Source organism: Tenebrio molitor, chromosome 5 (assembly GCF_963966145.1).
Source record: "Tenebrio molitor chromosome 5, icTenMoli1.1, whole genome shotgun sequence".
In the NCBI taxonomy this organism is placed as follows: domain Eukaryota; kingdom Metazoa; phylum Arthropoda; class Insecta; order Coleoptera; family Tenebrionidae; genus Tenebrio; species Tenebrio molitor.
Window position 1 is genome coordinate 23,747,671 of NC_091050.1, and position 22,330 is coordinate 23,770,000.

The 22,330-nt window shown below is 36.1% G+C and overlaps 1 protein-coding gene across 5 annotated transcripts in view; it reads left to right on the forward strand.

The window, feature by feature from the left end:
• The window catches only part of LOC138130946 (LIM domain transcription factor LMO4.1), a 249,212-nt gene that overhangs the window by 189,629 nt on the left and 37,253 nt on the right, over positions 1-22,330 (forward strand). For all 5 annotated transcript variants that reach the window (XM_069047669.1, XM_069047671.1, XM_069047672.1 and 2 more), the window contains one exon: positions 516-828. In XM_069047669.1, the coding sequence (XP_068903770.1) occupies positions 516-828 (313 nt within the window). The remainder of the gene's footprint in view (positions 1-515; positions 829-22,330) is intronic.

The following is a 22,330-nucleotide window of genomic DNA, read 5'->3' on the forward strand; positions in this document are numbered from 1 at the left end:
ATTATTTTTCCCTTCAAAATCGACAGAGTAACTAATGATCCAAAATCAGTTTTTAAAAACGTCTTGAAGAATTTTTTAACGGATTCGTATCAAACTGTTTTCCAAATGTAATTGAAGGATTAATGAAAAACACAATTTTAAATACGTTTCCCTAATCAGTTCTACTAAAACTGTAAAATTGTTAGAATAGTAAATTAGCCTAGTTTTAACAGTAGAATTAGAAAATTAGAATCCAGATGGTTGCTGTCCGTTGAAAGTCCTGTGCTTTTTATTTTTTCCGTGTTTTGAATTCGAATGGGGACAAAACTGCATACGGTTTCAGTTCTGAAGGGAAATATATAATTCATTTGGATGGAGTACCTACCACCCCGGGAACTTTTAGAAATGCCGATGACACATCTGCCAGCTTCACTTCCACATTATGATACATTATCGTACAAGTTCCCGTCGATGGGGTCCTTGTCCAAACAAACACACCAGCCGACGTTTTCGGTGATTTTTCATTTCTGTTCCAGGCCACCCGAGCGGTCCGCACGAAGGCCATCCCCATAACCACCACCAGCACCCAGCCTTCGGCGGTCCCCAATCGGACGGTCCTCACCATCAGCACCACAATCCGAGCATCAACAATAACAATAATAACGGCACGGTGAAAGTATGTGCAGGGTGCGGTGGTAAAATAGTGGAACGTTACCTTCTCCACGCGTTAGATCGCTATTGGCACAATAGCTGTTTGAAGTGTTCGTGTTGCGCGGCTATGTTAGCAGACATCGGGACATCGTGCTTCACTAAAGGAGGAATGATCCTCTGCAAACAGGACTATACGAGGTAAATGTACATGACACTTTCTTGGGGAATTGTCCGCGACGAAAATAGCGGTTGGATTATTGCGCGTGGGGAATCTTAAGTATTTGCATGTTGTTCGCGAAAGAGATTCTCACGTTGTAATTTTATTCACTCCGCGGCGGTTATTAAATAAAACGTTTAGTTTACAGTCTGTTACTCGATGGGCTCTGGGAACTACCCGAAATGCAATAGATGTACACGAATTGATTAACGCCAGCTCTACGCGAAGCGGGTTTTATGAAAGAATGGTTTTTCCGAGTTGTGGAAGTTTCACACTTTCTTCGCCACTCTATTACTTTACACAATTCGCAGTAAAACACAAAAATACGTAAGAAAACAGATGAGGCGACTTGCAGCGTGAAGTGAGACAGTAAACCGCAAATCTCAATAATCCGCGGGATCCCATCTCATTATATTAAGAATGGAATTGTATAATACAAATCGAGCACGAATTGATGAATACATATTATAAACTTAATGCGGTTGCTGATGGCGTTTTCTGATAATAATTGACGCTAACGAAGAAGTGTCAAGATTGGTCATTTTCTTGATTGTGCTTACGACCAAAGTTAAAGTAAAGGTTTCCAGGATTGCTCATTTCCAGAAATTTCATGCAGTGTTGGCACATGCGAATTGTTCTGTAATTTTGAGTTACTTTGAAGTTCGCCAAAGTTTCATCAGAACTTTGCCAATGATCAACATACGTAGTTTTTTTTTCTGAACTAAGTAGGTTTATAAAAACGTTGCAGATTACTAAACAGATGAGTGGACAAATATTCGAAAAATATTTTTTAAATATGACATTGTTTTTTCGCTTTTTAGCTGAAATAGAAAAGGGGAAAATCTGTTCTGGTTTGGCGGTGGAAAGAGGGGAAAGAAAATTGTATATTAAAGCAATCAGATAAATTATAGTTTATAGGAATATTGTTGTAGACCTCTTACTGGTGATAATATTCCATTGAAACCACAATCTACCATTAGGATTAGTCACAATAATGGTTTTGTTTTTAAAGTTCCGTAATCATATTTTGCCCCAATATTCCACGTCCTATCATAAAACCTAGGTTTTATTAAATCAAGTCAGGTTCCGTGTTCAGTGTTTATAAAATTGTTTTAACTGAAATCTAAATGGGCGCACGTAAAATTTAAGAGTGACCCTAATCTCGTCGACCCTAATGATTAGCCTTGCTTTTGCGGAGGGTATTAATATGCGAAAAGAAATCAGTTAATAAAACTATTGTGCCGAACGCCCCCAAGTAAATTAATTTTCGGATTGCCCACATTCTTCAAGCGCCATCATATTGTTTATCGCGATCCTCGAAATTATTAATTAAATTCCTTCAAAGTATTTTCATTGTTGGACTAAAAGCTTCTTTACCGCCCATTAGCTGTTGTAATAGGATCGTAGGTGAAGATTTCCGCTTGTTTCAAAATTTCCACTTTTGATTGTTTGTCTATCAAGTGCTCGTCGAGAACAATCGATGTGTGCGAGAACTTGTGGGATTATTGGCGCCTTTTAAGGCCACCATATATCTAAAGAAAATGTCTTCAACATGTCGTTTGGGTTGCCTCTTTGCAGTTATAAAAGTCCCTCCTTGTACCATCATCAGCATTCAGCATCGTATTAGCTAGAGACGCTGTAAGCCTATTTTAATAAAAATAAATTAACATGATTATAATCTTCCTACCGAAGTTGGAGTAGTTAAGATTCTAGCAATTATGAAATACCAACTGATTCTGTTGCTTACCAAAACTTATTTGATATGTCAATTAATTTATGACAGAGTGTATGATTTCATTTTGAGACAACACTGTATTGAAAAAGAAAAAATTGTTGCTGACCAAAGTAGCGGTTTGTGATCAATTTTCTTCAATATGGAACTAGATAGCTACTGTTTATTGTAGTGACAAATTTTAGGAGATTTTCTAAATATGTACAGACCATATACGGGGTCATTATAAATGATTGTCTCATCGCAGTAGGCGTTGGTGGCGTAGTTGAATGTGCCGCAAGCTTCATAACATGAGTGAGACTAGCATCGCCGATAGGTAGCGCTGCTGGCGGTAGTGTAAATTTGTCTACTAGTTTGTCTAACGTTGCGTAGCTAGCGGCACATCCCAAATTTGTGTGGGTTTTCAACGCCAACTGCGATGGGACAATCATTTATAATGACCCTGTAGTGGTTTTCAACGACATCCGTGCTGTGAGTGTTATTTTTAATATGTTGGTGCAGATTATAACAATACGACACTCACAAATTCATAGCCAGTGCTCAGAGTATAAGCAAAGCTAGTTAAAAAAAGTATCAAACAAGAAATTGAGGTTATGGTGAATGAAAATTTATATTTCGTGAAACATCAAGAACAAACAAGAACGCAATCTTCAGCACAGTGTAAAATATGGTTAAACTAAGTCATCCTCGGAATCCGACTACATATTTTCTTTGATTTGTCTGAAATGATAAGATACAGGCTGACCTCGAGGGTGACTTTGAAGGTTGTGCAGATATTTTATCCTGTGATAGAACCCTACAAAAGGTAACGATTGAACCAATATGCCTTACAAATGTTGATGAATGATATTTTTCGAGAAAAAAGGACTAGAAATTTTTCAAAAAAAGTTTGGGAGCCATTGAATTTTATGAAAAAATGGGTCAAAAAAATCATTGTAGACTTTTTTTGTTGTCATTTAATTCAAAATTAAGTCTCAAACTCAATTATCGGTATAAAATTTAAGATCATTACAGAAATTTTGTATTTTTGATTCACAATTTTACAATTTACTGTTAAATCACCTGAATGCATCTTGGGATCAAGATTATGAGAAGAGCCGCCTTATGGTGCCTATTTGGCACCTCGTGATGTTTAGGGATTTTGAAATACTTGTTTCTGAAGTGATGAAGTGGAATCTGTGTGGATGGATACTTTGACTCAGAAAAAAGAAATCGTTTTTGAAAAAAGAATATTTGTTTCACTAGATTATGGATGTTTTCGGTACCCTGGCTGATAGTTTTGTTGTTGCTAAAACCCTTCAAAAATGATGATTTTCGAATTGTGTAAGTCAAGTGGTTGCCTTGAGACCTCGTCTCGTTCTTCCGAGAGCCATAGATGTGGCTATCGTTTCTTGATTTTTCCCTGAGCACTCATTGCGGCACTTACCACGCTGATAATAAGCATGTCGAGTGGATTTGCTCGTCGGGTGTTGTTCCAAAGGGGTTGATCGATCGATACAAGTCGTAGCGGCGCGTATTCAACTTATGCTAATAAATTAGACGGTTCTAAACAGACCGCAATGCAGATCGATGCACTATCACACGCCACAAAAACAATCTAATCACGACTCGGTTTCATTATAATAAACCATGTAGGCAAACATGACCCAAAACGCACACGATTTCGTTCATTTTTCCATTGGCGAAGTGCCACGACGGCGGCAGCGGCGGCCTCCCCCTCGCGGCCGGTGCGTCAAGAATCTAAAGAAGTTTTAAAGAGGGTGTCGATTAGCATTCACTTAGCGAGCCTTGTCAACGCTACTTCGTTAAATCGTTTCACATACTTCAATCATCGCTGAAAAGCGTTCGCCGAAGAACATCAAACGTAAGTGGTTTTGTGAAAACACGTTATTTTAACGCGACTATTCAAACAAATGCCTCTATTAAAACATCTACGAACGTGCGCTTACTCTCTTTCAGAAGACTGACGGAATGACGTTACAGGTGTTAATTTAATTTCAGAGATAAGTGTGGAGGAGGCATTTTCATGCGACTGAACAAATCATTGCGCAAAGACGTGATAAATAAACGGCTATTTATGTCTTGCTTTGAAATGGTCGCGAACAAGACAGACAAATGCCTCAGAGTGGTAGTGGTGAGGGTGGAAGCAAAAAAGAACAATTTGTAAAGATGTACAACGTGTTTCGAAAGAGTTGGGACTGAAAGCACCTGAAAATCTATATACGAGAATAAGAGATTTTCAGAAGTTATTTTGCCACTAAGATGAAATTTTTGCCGGGTTTAACTCCAGATCGAAAAGTTTAAATCTACATGAGATTATCTTTTGTATTAGCCTAATAGATAAATTAAAAGTTCCAGGATTAAATGAATAAACACTAAAGAAAGAATTTTTGACATTTTGAGGCCAACAAACAAAACAAAAAGATAAAACGTAGGGCGTAGCACACAGGTGTTCCAGAACTGCCTCCCCAGAGAAAAAAAAGGAGTATTTAGGTAAATGTGATAATCTGAATTTTAAAGAAAAAACTCCTATCTCAAGCGATAATCGGGAAAAGGCATCCTAAACTTGACCAATCAGAGTTGAGCACCATCGAGGTAGGATGACCACAATTTTGCGATTTCGAAGTCAAAATTCCAAGTAAACCTGTTGCTGATTGTTGGCATATCAATAATTACTTTTGTTGTCTAGGAACCTGACCGATTTTTTAGTAATACCTGAGGACGAGCTTCTGGGATTGGTGAAAATTGAAAACTTTATAATTCGGTTATGTGAGCTACAGGAAAATATTTTAATCATCTTGGAGTCTCTTTGCTGTCGGCACATGCCTGTTTTCTATGAGGAGGCAGTTCTGGGACAAGCTGTATTATACAGGGTGTATCTGAAATACGTGTGTTAATTTTAACTAGTGGAAGTTTTACAACATTCCCCAAAGCTTTCCAAAATTTTTTGCCCCCCAATTCTTACCAAACTAGAGTCGTTTTATGTGATTAACTAGTCTCCATTTTTTTGTAACCATGAGAATTTAAATTTTAATTATGTATTTTTTTTCTTCTATACAATGTAACTTTTTTGACATGGCTCCGTTTCTATCACAACAGAAAATTTTCGCCCTTACCCATAGGCGGGTATACATTTTGATGGCTAATGTATTCCAAATTTAAAATCAACTTCTAACGCTTTTTCGTAAAAAATTCAAATAGAAAAAGCATTTAATTTAACAAGCTCTGCCACGTGTTAAAACTAACACACGCATTTTAAATACATACTGTATTTACAGGGTGTATTAAAAATGACTCATAATATTTATGTCAGGTGAATCTACGTCGAATACCAAACAAAAAATTCTAATTTGAATTTGCTTAATGATGATAATAATAATAATAATAATAATAATTAAACATTAATGAAAATCATTGTTACTTTCTGACTTTACTCAAGTTCGAAATATCACTCTAGCTAAGTTGCGACGTTGCACTAGCTTCAAAATTTATAACCACAAAAATCACAAAAAAAAAGTTCTCGTTGGTTTGTTAACAACATTTAATTTGCAACCATGTAAGTGTGCTGCTAAATATTAATTAGCAAACACCTTAAACAAAATCAGTTCTCAGATTTTATCCGTTTTGTAAACACATAAACAACACATCACGCCGTAAAAATTAACAAATAAGCGATATGAGTTATGAGGTACTTATTAAGTATAACGTAATTTGTATTTTTATCGTCTATATATTTAAAAAATATAGACGTTAATTAGATAATTAAATGCAAAATCCTCTCCATTATTTAATTTTTTACATAATTACCGTGAGGTTTAATTTATGATCGTGTGTGAGGTACTCATATTAATGTCTTCGTTTTTAATATGTTAACTATAACTTACAAATACCATAACATTGACAAATTAACGATGTTTTTACAGTTTTATTAAATATCGTTAAATTTGGAAATAAAACGGATGATCACATACTGCAGCTGGCCAATCGACGAAGACCTGAAACTGTTCCTAGGAAGGTTTAGACTTGAAAGATATTTCTTAACACGCCATAATTCAAAAGTTTTACATAAAACGTTCATAAAATTATTCAATTTTAATAACCGGAAGTTTCTAAAGCACTAGATAATTTGTGACCGTGGTTGTTCGTTTTTTGGATAATTAAAATTATTAGTCACGACAGGAGTGTGTGATTTGTCTCAATAAAAAACTCAACTGTCGTTTAAATAAGCTTTTAATTATCTATTTTTAATAATAATGATTTATCTGACAGTGAGGAAGTCGATCGTGGTGGGTAGGTTTGAAATGTTTTCAAAATTTTCTCCAATATTGCTAGATTCAAAACTAACCCGAGGAAAACTTTTGATCTTATTCAGTATTCACAAAACGTACCTACATATATGTAAGACTAGAATTTGTGCAACTGATAGGGATATTCTGGAGGTCTATGTCAGGTAGAATTGGCCTACAACATGGAACCGATAAAGTTCTACTCTAATTGGTTTTTACCTGCAGTATTATTTGTGTAGTCCTATTATTGCAGGTTACTGTTTTCTTATTAACCGAGGCGTAAAAATGGTGTAGGACCATTTGAAAATTGGGATAAATGTTGTAGCTGGTGGTCCTCAGCTGGACATTCGTGAAAAAATTTAGACCAAGTAGGTCTGCTTTCGTTGAAAAATTAGATGAAAATAATGTTAGTAGATAAGGATACTTTTAGACAGTTTTGTAAATTTAATAAATATAACTCATTGTGAAATGAAAGTATCATATTTATTCTTCGAGCCACCACAGAAATGTGTATTGTAGATGGAACTGGTAGTACTAACAGAATTTTTAATAAAACTTTAGTAAAACATAATCGACAATAATTAAATTACAAGATTGTAACCAAATAATTGGGTTTCACTATGTTGATTGTAAATTTATCTGTTCCTAAAATATTTTGTAAATGTCTGTGTACGAATAGGAAGGTAATTTAAATAGAGCTTATCAGAGCACATTTATTATTAAAACAAATTACTCCTCTACATCCAATGCTTTACGTTAATGTACGGCATGTGGACAGATCGTTATCCTTATACCAGAATTTAATGCTTCAGTATCAGTTTTTATCCTCGTCTTGTTTCACTTTGCCACTAAAATGCATGTTCAAGATTCGCACTTTTGTTTTTGTTAGATTGTTTAATTTTTAGGAATTTGAGTTGGTCCACTTTTGCTTCATATAATATTTTAATGGCCTTGTGTTGGCACGAAACATCTGTCATTTAACTTTAATAACAGTCATTTAATGGCCCTATTAGCTCAAACATTGATTCGATAACTTTGAAAGATAATAATTTCTAATCTTGTATCTTTTATAATTACTCACTGCCTATGATCAATCAATAGATAGGAGGGTCCCAGTTTTAATTTATTTTCCAATTTTTTTTAGGTCGAATCGATTTAGTACGAGCAAATAATCGACCTCCACCTGCAGTGATTAATTACGTCCAACACCACTCGACTCTAAATAATTATTGCCGGCGTCTGCATTTGTGACACTTTAAAATTTGTAAAAATTTGAATAGGGTGATTTATTATTCGTCAGAATTTATTGCTACACCATCAACCATCCCCCGAGAGCTTAGACAAAGTATATTGACTTTTTCTACTGAGACAGTAACCATAAATTATTCACAGGATTTGTTGTCACCGGTTTTTCTTGAATAATTCACTTGTTAAAGAAGCAAAACGCCATCAAACGCCACAAAAAAATTACGTCAAATTATCGGAATCATATCGTCCAGCAGATGCCATATTTTGATAAATTGTCCACTAACGTAAAAGCATCGAAGAAACGCAATTCCATCGGTCGCAAAGTGATTCTTGATAATTTTTCGTTTTGTTAATCGGTGTCTTTTTATGACAAATTTCACTTAAAATGTCGCTTAATTACTTACGCAACAACAGAGAAAAAATTAAGTAATCAAATTATTAATCTTGTTCGTTCTGGTCTGACACTTTCAATGCCTCTGATAGGACTTTCTCCGACAGTTTTCTTTTATGAAGCGGACATGGTTTATTAAATAAAACTTTTTCACTAGACCGCTAATGGAATTAGTGCTCACCCATGCACCTAATTCATTAATTTAATTGGACACGAGTTCGACGTTCACGGTTGGAGAAAAAGTGTGTCCGCGGAGTGATTGTCGCCATCACGTCAAAAGTTTAAACATTTTGTGGAAACGCTCACGATTGCGGTGTTGTAACGAGATGCAGAAGAGGTAGGAAACTCTCGGATCTCGACAAAGCCTCGTACCGCCTGTACTCGATTACACGAATACTGATTTAAATGCAAATTTAAAATGTCTTTCAATTTATAATCTTATTTCTGTTAAAATTACTCCATTATGAAGGTTGATGGCGCGCTGTCGTCTTTTCGTTCTATTCGAGGGAGTGAATCGAACCGCAATACACTAATTGGCTGTCGATATTGAGATAATGGATAATTTAGACATCTACGTCACGCCGTTATTGTTGTCCTCTTTGATTTCGCTGCTTTTAACACTCGATTAGATTAAGTGCTTTAAAGATCTGACACGTTTTTTTTTCGCCTTTTTATTGCTGTGTTGTAATAATTCGTGCTAATCAAATCATTTATGTGGCCGTACGTTAAAAAGCTTACAGCTTTTTTTTGACATCTACGTTTCCTGGATTTTCTAACAACAGTAATCTATGCAACAAGCGCGTAATGTAGTACTTTTTTGCCCGAATGCGAAGTTTGACCGCACGAGGCGTGGTCGAGTGCGGCAATCCTATGAGTGAAAAAGATACTTAATGCATACAATCCATACAATACTTTTTCTACGACTGGCTTTAATTAGAATAACAATCGCCATCAAAACGCAAATCCAAATTTAACATTGAATGAAATAATGAGACACTAAAGGCACTTTTTAAGGCTTTAAATTTTTTTTTCACCATTATCATAAACGTACGTTTTACCCATTAAAAATAATGAAGTACAGTACAGCTTTTTTAACAGTCGTAGAAAACATTTTTTTGTAGCAATTGGTCTCACCAAGTCGTCATTTCACCGACAGCACTCTTCTTGATCATACAAAGTATTGTAAATTTACATTTTATTTACACTTTTTATGTCACTGTACTTAGAAACTCAAATCTGAAATTAAATTAACGTTCTTAATTATGTTTTTGTTGTATTTTATTTACATGTTATGATCGATCAAAATTATTTGATAGTTTCTTTTGTCTGACTGTCAGATGGCTTGGTATGTACTTAACGCAGGAAACAAAAACACAGATTGGTTCTGCTTTTGTGAGTAGCTTCATGCTTCTCTTAACTGTGACCACAAAAACAAAAATCCAACATATAGCTAATTAAATTTAAAGCAAAAAGTAATTAACAATAAAATACATGTTTTATTTGAACGGACAAGCTCGGATTATGCAGAAAAACTTTTATAAATTACCATTTACTAACTTCTTGTCTCAAGTTGGTTTATGAAACTTTTACTTCTGATATTATTGTTTATTGATTATTCAGGAGAAAATTTTTAATAATTTTCTTATGTCAGTATTGTGAAAAAAGAGGTTTTTACCTAAAACCACATGAATGTCTATTTCAATTGCGTGGACGGTAGAAAAAATATTTGGAATACAGGGTGTTTCAAAATTGGCGAATTCCGAATTCAGAGCGTGGTAGGGAAGGGCCCATTGTAGTCCGTAAACACTTAGAAAAAAAAATCGCTCTTCCTGAATAAGATATAAGCACTTTAATTTTATTCAATTCATAGCAGGCTGCATATCCACAGTAACAAAATACTATTCTAGCTACGTTGCCGTTCCATTTTTAAGAAACAGTACAAAAATTTAAGGTTTTTTTACTCCAAACTAAAGCTATTCTTCAAAAAATTGTTTTACGTTATTATTTTCCAAAATCATCTACACCATAAATAACAATAAACAGTGAACTTTTCACCCTGTATTTGAAGAAAACGCAGTTTAAAGAGTGCACTTTCAGACCAATGTATCTTTGTGGGGGGAGTCCCGATTTTTTTGCCATATTTGGACTACTGAAGTGACCCCCTTCAATGCTCTGAATTCGGAATTCTCGAATTTTGAGACACCCTGTATAATAATTTGGAAAAATATATCTAATATGTATTATTCTTTGTAAAAGTAAACCGAAAGTTTTTACAAAATGAATCGTAGCGAACTGTAATCAAAGTGTTGTTACCAATTTCTGAAAGGGCAAAAAATGTTTATTAAAAAAGGTCGAATGCATAATTCAGCGCTTGATGTGATTTAAATTGTAAAAGAGAACAATTATTTTCGTTTTATTTCACGTCATCAGAAACGAATATGGACCTATGTAGGTGTTGTGACCGTTAGAGATTGAACTCTTCAGAATTAGGAAAAGTAAAATATATCCATGGTTCTCAGTTGTTGTGATTAGCGATCTAGATACTCTCTTTTGAAATTTTGTTGGCCAATTCAATCTTCTGATTTACAGAACAAGTGGTTTATTTTATTCCCAATTGTGTAATCTTACATGATTTAAAAGTATAGATACCAAATAATAGATATTATGGTACAAGTGTGTTATGTTGCAAATAAGTTGCGTGAGAAAAGTGTAGCCTACGAAGCCTACGAGTGGAGTACTTTCTCAAGGCCCTTGTAGTACACATACCACACACCTTTGTATTGACCAATGCAGATTGCATATTAAAATGGTTAAATAACCCTGTATTGAAATTCATGGACAGTAGTGTAGATCTCTTGTTTCAGATTGGTAGGCTATCTTTTGAATAGATTTTGCAAAAAATCCTTCACTATTTTCTTACCTAAGCACTATAACATGATCTACGACCTTCATGTTGCTTTAGGCATAAAAAATATATTGCCAACCGACACATGACACATCAGGGAATGTTCCAAACTAATTTTTAATATGGTTAATTTCTTAATTTATCCAAATTTTAAAAATTTCTTCTGATTTCCTTTTAGTGTTAGATCAAAATAATCATTAAATGAATTCATGTGTAATGAATCTTTTTGCGTTGTTGTTGTTGTTGTTATTCATTGACCCATTTTTAATGCAGTGCTTATGCAAGTGCAGTGAAAGATTTTCTACTTGAAAATAAAAGTGTGCATGTAATAATGTCATTGTTAACAACTTCAACAAGATGTCAATGGGAGTTTGTTTTTAATGTTCTCAGCTATAAATAAACTGCAGGTGGTATTTGGCTTGAAGGAAAGCAATTGTGTCAGGAACTCGGGATGGTTTATTATTACTAAATCTTGTCGTAGTGTCGAAGATTCAGACGTGCGCGGAAAGTGTTTGTTTTTGGGGATGTTGACAAGAGTTGTAAAAGTTTTTAATTTTGAGGGGTGCGCGTTTCGATCATTGTTCAAGGAAATGTCTTGAATGATAGAGAAAGAGAGGTTGAAATTGGAGTAATATTTAATAGAAAACGGAACGGAAAGTGGAACAATTAGGCGTTGACGAGGCTGCCCGGCTGAAGGCAATCAGTATTTGCAGGCGGCATTTCCGACCAACACCTCGTTGTGACATGGCAGTTTCTATTAGATTATCTAATCGTTTCTCCCCTCGCAATCATTTCCATCCCCCTGTTCTTATTTGCTGTCAAATTATGTTCACGTCTGTCATTCCGGCGCGGGCTCACCGTGCACGTGACTCCGGCGTTCGGCTCATAAGCGCCGCTCCCGTCTGGGACGCGCGATATTGCGCCCCCGGATTATCAGCCCACGTCACCGGACACAATTTATTATTGTTTCGTCGAAAACTCAATTTGTTGAGTGTCGTAAAGCGAGAATGCGCAGAGGCCTCGCCGGCTCTGATTGCCGTCAAGGTGGCACGGAGACCTTATTGCAGTCGGCTGGTTGATTGGATGCACCCCGGATCCCGGAGTCTGATTGTGCTCCGGGCGGTGTCGTCGATTCGCCGCCGTCAAATCGAGTTTTGCAACACGGCCCGCCGCCACGCACAGCCCGATACATAATGCACAAAGCGCTGATTATGGATCGCGTTAGCTCAAATGCGCCCCAATTGACTCGCTAAACACCCAACAGACCCGGAGCTTTGCCGCCAACAAAAGTGGTGGAACACGCCGTTTTATGCCGATTGATCGACAAATACGGTCTTTAATTTTAAAGGGAGCGGAGCGTCGCTCGCTGCCGCAGACGAGAGGTCAATTCACGACAAATCCAAGGCGAACTGACGCGCGATGTGTCAGAGGCTGACAAGAGAAGTCTACGAGTGTGGCTCAGCAATGATGTTTCTGAACTAGAGAAAAATTCTTCCACTTTGACGTAATTGTGCTTAAGGAAAAAAAAAAGTAATCGTACGGTTCAGGGCGAGCCCAAAGCAACTAACGAAAACCTTCAAAGACTGCATTAAAGCATCTACATCTTGAGGTAGACTTAGACTTACCATCTGTTGCTGCTAAAATAGTAGTACTCCAGAGGAGCGGTTTTAATTTTCTTTCGACAGTATAATTACTTGTAATCCATAGAATGAAAACACTCGTGATATGTTGGTAAGTTTTTCCTCCTTGCGTACACATTGCTGAGGATCTTTTTCATCAGATTATACCATGACATAGATACATAATTCATATCGCAAAATAAAAAAAAAAGTAATTTAGTGTTTTGTTTGCCTTGCCTGATTGCCAGATATAATACCTATAGAATGCGCTTGGGATGTGTCGTTCTTTAAAGAGAACGTAAGATCTACTTGTCCTTTCCAGTATAGTGGAATGTTTCACAAACAATTTCAACGTAGATTGGACGACAAATATAAGCATAGGTGTCATCATTTGGGGATATTATGAGTAAATCAAATAAAGAAATATTTTTTTATAGGTTTCACTGAAAAATTAAACTAAAAAAGGATTAACTTTCAGAGATTTAGGGCCAGTTCATAGAAAGAGAATTAAATTTTAATGCCTGATTAACCCATGAATCCGAAACTTCCATTGGTCCACTTTGATCACGTGTTCAGTTAATCTCACATTTGATTACGATTAACTTAATTTCGCTTCTGTAAACTGGCCCTAAATCTCTGTACACTCGGTAGTACCGTGAGATCGAAAAAAAAATTAGAGTAGGCGCTGACCAAACATTTCAGTTGGCAATTCGTGAGATTTAATTAACAATTAACAGATGTCACTCTTAAAAGTTAGGTTAGTGATTTTGAGAATGTTGAAATCTTGATTTTCATAAAGAATTTTGTGTGCTCTGTCGGTTGGTTGTAAAAGAATTTCCTCAGCTAGTGCAATGAAACATTGAGATTTAAAACTCCCGCACCTTTATTTAACGTCAACGGTGAGCACGGAGCACGCGCACGCCGCTTGTTTATAAATCAATCCAAGATCCAACGATCATCGATCAATCAATATTATCCAGAGAGGTTGTTGTCGGTTGTGGGGGCTCTTATTGTGAAGGAGTAATTTCATGCACAACAGACACACGATAGAGAAAAAAGTGCAAACGTTTTTTAAGGATAAGCTGAACTGTACCAAATGATAGGTTAGTTTCTTGGGTTAATCTCTGCAATAATTCTTTGTTCACCCTCTTCAATATTTTCAGCTGATCTTTTTGTTCGTCGTCTACTGCCTTTTTTGCGCAGAACACTACCTATTTCTAAAAACATGTTTACGCATTTGTAGACTTTGTGGGCAAGTTGTTGGTAAGTGCCTTGAAAGAACGGAAATTCCTCAAAAACTCGAGGTGTCGAATAGGACCAAGCCTTTCTCCATTGCTGAAGAAACACTGGACAATGAAAATTTGTTGCTCTAAAGTGAACATATTGTAATAGCAAATTTTAATAGACAATAATTAATAATGACAATTACCATTGTAATGAAATTTGAATTAAAATTTTACGTGCTGCCAACTGAAGTGTATTAATCATGGCTATCTCGATTTTTTTAATCTTCGATGGCACGGTACTCTTTCTGGATCTACAGTACTTACCTCACCTAAACACCAACTATTTATTGTTGGTTTTGATTACATATGATTACTGAGCTTTATTTGCCCTCCGGGCTTTCGGATCCCTGATTACCAACATAAAAATACAATTCCAAAAATTAACATTTTTTCCCTATCCCCTACCAATTTGTTTTTCTATCATTTCCTGCGACTTCCACATCTCTTTCATCCATCTTGTCTTCATTCAGTATTTCCCCCCGTTCTATTCCCTTTTTCTCATTTCGCTACATCCATTCCACATGTGCTCGATTGTCTCTCTCTCCTCATAGCACATTCTGCACTTTCTTTCCCCTCCTTCCATTCAATATCTGGTTTCTCTCTCGTCGTGCGCACATCTAAATCTCGCCATCATTTTTCTTTCTTTTACACTCTCTCCCCCCAGGTAAACCGAAATTTTTCCTCTGTCATACACTTCTCATACTTCCTGTTGTATCTGGATTCTTTGATTCTTTCCGTTCTTTCTTGGTTGTCTGAGTCTTCGTCTCTTTCACTCAGCGCTACTTTCATCCATCTTCCTTTTGCTCTTTTAATCTTTCCACTTCTTCACTGGTATACCCGTTTCTCTGATAGTATTTCTCTCTCTCCTTCTTCTCCGTGTTTTTTTTTCTTTTCTCCAGCATTCCGTCATTCCGTCAGTATCCTGTACTCTTCTCTTACATTCATTTTATCTCCAAAATTTGTCGCTCTCTTTCCCGCTTTCACTCTCAGCCTATTCCTCTTACACTCTTCGCTCACTGTGTAACCTAGCCTTTCTCTGTCCATTCCTAGCACCCCTTCTCAAACATCAAACATATGATTCCTGAGCATTTTCTTAAAGTCAATTATATTGCGAAAATTGTAATAATATTTTTTCCAAATTAGAATTGAAATTGTTTTGAAAAAATTCAGTTTTAGTGGGGGACTTTAATTCTGCTTTCTAATAATAACTTATTTTAGTAAAAAAACACAAATGACCTTTATCAAAAAAAAATTAACGATGCTTAGAACTCTTATCTAGTTTCATAACAAGTAAGACCAAAGAAACTGTAGGTCAAGTTGAGGTTATAATTATTGGCTGATTAATCTTATTTTATTATTTTCTTTCTAGTTGAACTGTTAGAAAAAAAAAACTCAAACAGTTTCATTTAATTTATTGAAAGACATTTGTGATAATTTTTATTTTTCCGTATCTTTCCATTCTGCACGATGACGTCATTGAAATTCATGCATGACCTCTGGACTGATAGTTCCTCAGCTATCATTTTTAAATATGAACATGTGGCTGAAAAAAATCTTTTCCAACAAAGAATATTAACTAAATGTTCAAACTTTTGGCGCGCACTGTATTTAACTAGAATTAATTTAAAAAAGAAAGAATTATCTACTTATAAACGAGAAACAGAAATACCGCACTAACTAGATTTGGCCAAACAAGAAGTAACAATAAAACGCCAACTGGAAAATGTTGTTTATTAAATGATTCTGCTTCACTGCCCTGTAATTATAAAAAGATTTACCTTCTATGTATCGTGTTTAAATTTTTGTGCTGTTTAAATATTTTTTGATTATTTAATTGTTCAATTTAAAACGTAGACTCCGCATTAAAATTTAAATCTGATACCTACTTAGGTATATCGAAAAACTTAAATGAAACTGTGTGGCAATGATCGGTCAACACCACAACAACCTTTGGATTAAATTTGTATTTCGAAATTTGTAGGGACCGCGTGAGGTATTAAGTTGTTGTTTGTCATTCACTCTAATCAGATTATGTTGTTTCTAGCAATGATCGAACAAATCTAGATTAGTCACTAATGAAGAATTTCATTTAACTAATGGCTAGACACCATTTAAAGTGATTGAATTTGTCAGTAATTTTATCTTTCACCTCTGTAAACAATAAACTAAGGAAGGAAAAGTAGCAGTATGTCCATAAAACTTAGAATTGTTGTGTTTGTTATAATTTATCGATTGTTGGCTGATTGATTTTATTTTATTAAATAAATGGAGAAAATTACGATAAACATAAAACAAGCAATAAGCAAGATTGATGTTGAGCTTCCAGATGAATCAAACCAAACTTATGGGGCATAAGTAATGTAACAATGTATCTAACATTTTAGGACTTATAGTTTTCGCTCATTGTGGCTAAGATGGATAAACATTTAATACTTGACAATTTTTGCTGAAAAGGAGATCTGTTTTTTCGTGAAAAAGGCAATCTTAAGGAAGAAATTATTGGGTAGTTTAAAACAATTTTTTGGAAGCGATTTGAAAGATGAGGAGGTGGCAGATACTGCGCTGTTCAAATTGATAAAAAATTTCAAAAGAAAATTGTACGGTTTGAATACTTTTACAAAAGTTTATTCAGAATTTTTAACCATTTGTTGTCCATTACGCAGTTATTATTGTCTTGGTTCAATCAAAGACTCCTTAAAAGAAAATAATATGTATTTCCAAAATCTTTGACCACTTGTTTATCTTGCATCTCCGTCTGGTGTGCTCTGCACTTACTTCTTGAAATTGTTATTCAGGCATTTTATGAAGGTGTTACATTTTTCGGTTGTAGAACAAAACTCTGAGATGCATTGGTCGTCATGGACAGCCTACAATCTGTGAAATAAACAATATAACCACATTGACTATAGTTGAAAGAAAAAGATGATTGTTGGTGAAGATCCAATCGGTTTGTAGATGTGTTTTGCTAATAGATGAGTGACATAACAATTTCAGCTTTAATCATCGCCGAACTTTGCTTCGGAGGCGATTTCTTATCTGGGATTTGTTTCGGTACAGCGGCTTGCCTCCATATTCGCGTTTTTTCTCATAATTAAGATCCCAATAGTGAGATAGTGCACGATTGATGACCTGCCGATGCCCGGCCGAAATTACTTTTATTCTGTGCGAACCGTGATGACCCCTCTTAACCTGTCCGCCGTTGAGGTTCACAGTTCGACCACTAAGCAAACATCTAGTCGAATATTTGCAATGAAATCGGACGAAATCCGACGTCCGAGAAGAATCGGAATCGCGAGCACCGGTGCCGGTGCCGTGGACGTGGCTCCATGCCGACTGTCACGGTGGAGGCAGCTAAGGCGCCGGCGATAACGTCGACGGTGGGGCCGCGGGACTCTGGGGAACAACTGCCTAACTCGATTCCAGGCCGCGCCGCCGGGGGCCTCAATCAATAGAAGCGTCGCGGCAGGGACCAATTACATGCCCACTTTCCTCCTAACACCGTTTGCATACATTTTCCAAGTGCGACAAAGACTCTTTATTTCCTTCATTCCTCATCTTTCCAACACCTTTACTGATTTCTGTCAACCGCTTTCACTTTTCTGCAATATTAACGCCACACGCGCGCCGCCGAGCCAAATCTGTCAAACACCAAGACGGTACCTACCCCATCCACCAGATGTTCACTTTGTTTTACGGGGATGTGGTGATATCCTGACAGAGGCGTCGCCCGCTGTTACGACAGCAGGATTTAAATACTTCGCTGTTGCCGTCGATGACTCTTATTATATTAACGATCGGCTTTCCTTTCCACTCGTTGCACTGTTAAACTGAACATGATCAAAGGCTTTGTGGCGGATGATTTAACCAAATAAATCCGATTTCGCATTTATCATCATCACATTCACAAAATCTTCCTATAGTTGTTGATTTTTATATCCAACTGTTAGAACACACATTATAATTAATAAATTATTAGATCATTCATCAGATGAAATAATACGACAGCATATAAGAAATATTTTCCTAAAAAGGTGATTTATTAATCAATAAACATAGGTTTCTAAAAATTTTAAATTTCAAATCCTTGACACTGCCGTAATGTTGGTTGCCTAACAATAGGGGTTTCGCTAAAACAAGTTACGAAAGCATGAAGTGGTATACGTGACAAGGGATCAAGGGAAGTAACGGTACATTTTTCAATATGTATTCATATGTTTTTCTCTTGCAAGGTTCACCATATTAGAAGGAAAAAAATCTGTGAAAATTTTAACAATTGAACTTTATCGATTGAAAACCAATTAATTTTATTTAAAATGTTTTAAAATTTTGCCGCTACATAATTTTGTAGAATCACATAATTTACATGTCATAGTTCTAAGTGAGGGGGAAATTGATTTACGGCCGCAAGACAGCTTAGTACAGGGTGATCTCTTGCAGGTTCTTCTTCCAAACTTTGACATCGATTTTTTTGTGACGTAATTTCAATATTGTTACTGACAACTACGAGTATAAGAAAACGTTTAAATGGCCTAAACTCGCATGCAGAAGACCCATCCACCCTCAAACTATAATTTTGGATTAAGATTAAGGTTTCCTGTTGTGCGATAGTTAAATCTTGCTACAATTAAACGGGAAGTGCGCTGAAAATTATCTTAGAGTATCTTCTGTTGACTTATGGACCCTTGAGGAAACTGCAAACTTGTAACCAGTATTGAAATAAATAATGGTTACCGAGATTATAAAATCTCATCTGACAAGTGTAGTACAATACCGTGAGTTTTTTATTTTACTGAGCATAGGATTCATGGCTCTGTAAGTTTGGTTGCGTATTTCAAATGAATTAACTTGTCCATTCTAAAACTGAACATAGCCGTTTTACATTGTATGTTCAGCGAAATAAAAAACGCAGTGTATACGAATCTATACTCGTATATACAGGTGCAACAGAAATAAGTACATACATTAATTTTAACCAGTTACAGAACTCGTCATGATGAACAATTTTTTTATGTACCATTTTTCCCAAATCGGCATTTTTGTTTAACATTTTCACCCCCATAAATTAACGAGGCGTTTGTGTAAACCTTCTAAGCACAGGTTCTAATAATGGGGAGTATTTTGATTTCGTAAAAATGCTTAGAAACGGTCGTCACATTTTATAGTCACTAGATAACAGTCGTCAGTAAATTATAATTTGTTGATTATGTTATCACCAGGATGCACAATTTATTTTGATTTTATCTATATTTTGCAATAAAATCCTCACCGGTTCATAATGTGGGTTGTGGTTGGTTCTTGAGAACATTTGTGGAAGTACTTCTGTTTGTAACATAATCTAAGAAGGATTAATGATACACAATTTCAGTCAGTATTGCTTTCGCCAATAAAAGCTGTGCTTTACACATCATGAAAACATCGATTAACACAGCTGTTCCGTATGGATTGATTATGCAGGTGTAAAGTATGACCCTAACATTTATAGACTTGGTGTGACTTCTACAATTGTTGTTGTTAAGTTTCTGTAGGACAAGGAAGGACTTCATACCTATTCTATCTATTCTGCGTATGCAAAATTTACATCGGCAGACATTCGGAAGCTTTCTTTGTGAAATAGTTTCAAAGTGTTGTATTGAGTTATCCCATAAGTAATGCGGTTTTTAAATAGAATTTTCAAAGGAAGCAAGATTTGTTTTTTAAATTTTTATCCAAAATTTTTTGCGGTTTTGAGGGAAAGAATAAGTCAAATCAAATCAAAGTTTCTTCAGACATATCTGGTCTCACCAAAGTGCTTCACTTGTCCGTCTGCAGAGTAAAAACACAAACAACGAAAAAGTGAGGTTAGCTTTAAACAGCTGATTCGTGATCTGTAATCCGTGGTACGTTCACAATCGATTCTTCAACGACAACTTTGAGGAGAAATTTAAATGAACGCCTGATATGATAACACTGAGGGATCTGTAGTTTTCGTTGTATTCTCAACCTCTTTACAGTTCATTTTACCACATACTACAACAATAAAACTAGTAGCAACAAGCAACAAAATTGAACAAAATATCTGTGACATTTAAAACTTTTACATTGGAAACAGTGTTACAAAATCTTGTGTGAGGGTCACATTGAATCCAATAGTGCAACACGGTTAAATAAAAATTTGGAATTCATTGATTGTCGCTCCAGTGAAAAAGCACGACATATTATCGTCGTTTCGTAATTAGATTCTTAGTTCGTTGTAAACAAAGCCTTGTCGGTGTAATACGAGTGAACTCATAACGACAGCTAATGAACCGTGTTGAAATTAAATTAATATAAACAGTATGTTTTGTTAAACACCATTAATTAATTGGAAACATAAATGACATCGGTGTCATCACAGAATATGAGCGTACGGTACTCTACATGATTAATTGTGCTGTTTTGCAGATTAAAGAGTTTTCGGAAATTTTTTTCCTTTGTCAGAATGTCGAAAATAAAAAGTGTGGACTGGTGCTACGTCTTTAAAGCCGTTTATTATCGATTATAGTGCACTTATTCATAGTCCCACCCGAGGCTGGGAATTACTTAGCATTGCTGTTTCGGTGTGTATACAATGTCAAAAGTTATTTATGGAGGTGGATGAGGGAGAAAACTAAAAGCGCTTTAATGAGAAGCGGGTCCCGGCCTAATTGGCTCGGATAGTTGCAATTATCAGTACGCGCAGGTCTTATATTATAAACATTGCTAATAAAGTAAACAGTCTGAGTCTATTTTAGCATGCGCATATAATAAATCCCCAACTTCGCTAATTGGATGGATGTTTGACAGTCAATGTGTACACGGCCTATCTTTCAGCGGTCTCGTCATAGGAGCCGCCACGGTCAACTCGACTCTTATCTGTACTTCCCAGAGACCATCGGCTGCACCCCGATCCCGACGCCAGATCGATTCAAAACCGAATCGCATCGGGGCGTAAAATTTGGCCGCAGGTTAATCTGTGCGGTTTTTCCGTGATGCCATAATAGGTCCAGGGGACGTTAGTTGTTCCTTTTGTCAAATGGGAATTTGCATTTACCGGATTGTTAATGCAAAGTGGCTGCATTAATCAAGAGTGCCCGCCGCAGTGACAGGGTAGTTGGCCGATGTTATTAAAACGCTAGTACACGGCAGCTAATTAATTTTATGCAACGCCACACTTGAATAGCTTTCATAATGAATACGCTTTTGATCGTTTTATTTTTACGTGAAACTTATACATGATCGGCTTGATTGACGGCTCACGCTGCGGTCACGCGGGCTAATTACTCGCAGTTTGCCGAAGAGGGAGAGCTTTATTAATTAAAGCGTTTTCGATAAAAAGGCGGAAAAGAAACACTCACAAAAGCGTCTTTAAAGTTGATCCGTCCTGAAATTGACCTCGGACGCTTTCAGCAGGGAAGCGCTCGCTTCCCCTCAGTCTGCGACGAGTACCCGGACGGGATGCGTCTGCTTGTTTCGCAGAGAAAGCGTCTCACCTTGGCTTGGTACTCTCTCATACCACGAACTTCAAATGCTGTCATGGTTCTGTTTAGCAAAACCGACTTGTTATCTACAAGGTTTTTATTTGTTATGTATCTCTGTGCTTAAGCGGTAACAAAGTCTCATTCTTGTCGGAATCAACTTTGTTCGTAAATTAAGTTGTCAGTACGAAACACCTTTTGTAGCGAAACTGGTAACACTTTCATGTCAATTCTGATTTACGCTAATTAGATGAGTCTACTGGGTAAATACATGCGAAATTTATTTCGTCAAAAATATGCTTTAAAGATTTCTCAAAAAAAGAATATACTCGTAAAACTAATATTTAGATTTTAGTAAGACAATTGATATCAAGTTAATCATCATATGGTAATACGTACGTAAGTTATCAGATTATAGTACCGGGTAATTGTGACTTCTTTTCTTAAGTTGGGAACATTTTTCATAAATTATTTTGACAAACTTGATACCTTAATCAACACATTGGCTTACGTTTGAAATTTTATGTATTAATAAATTGTATCA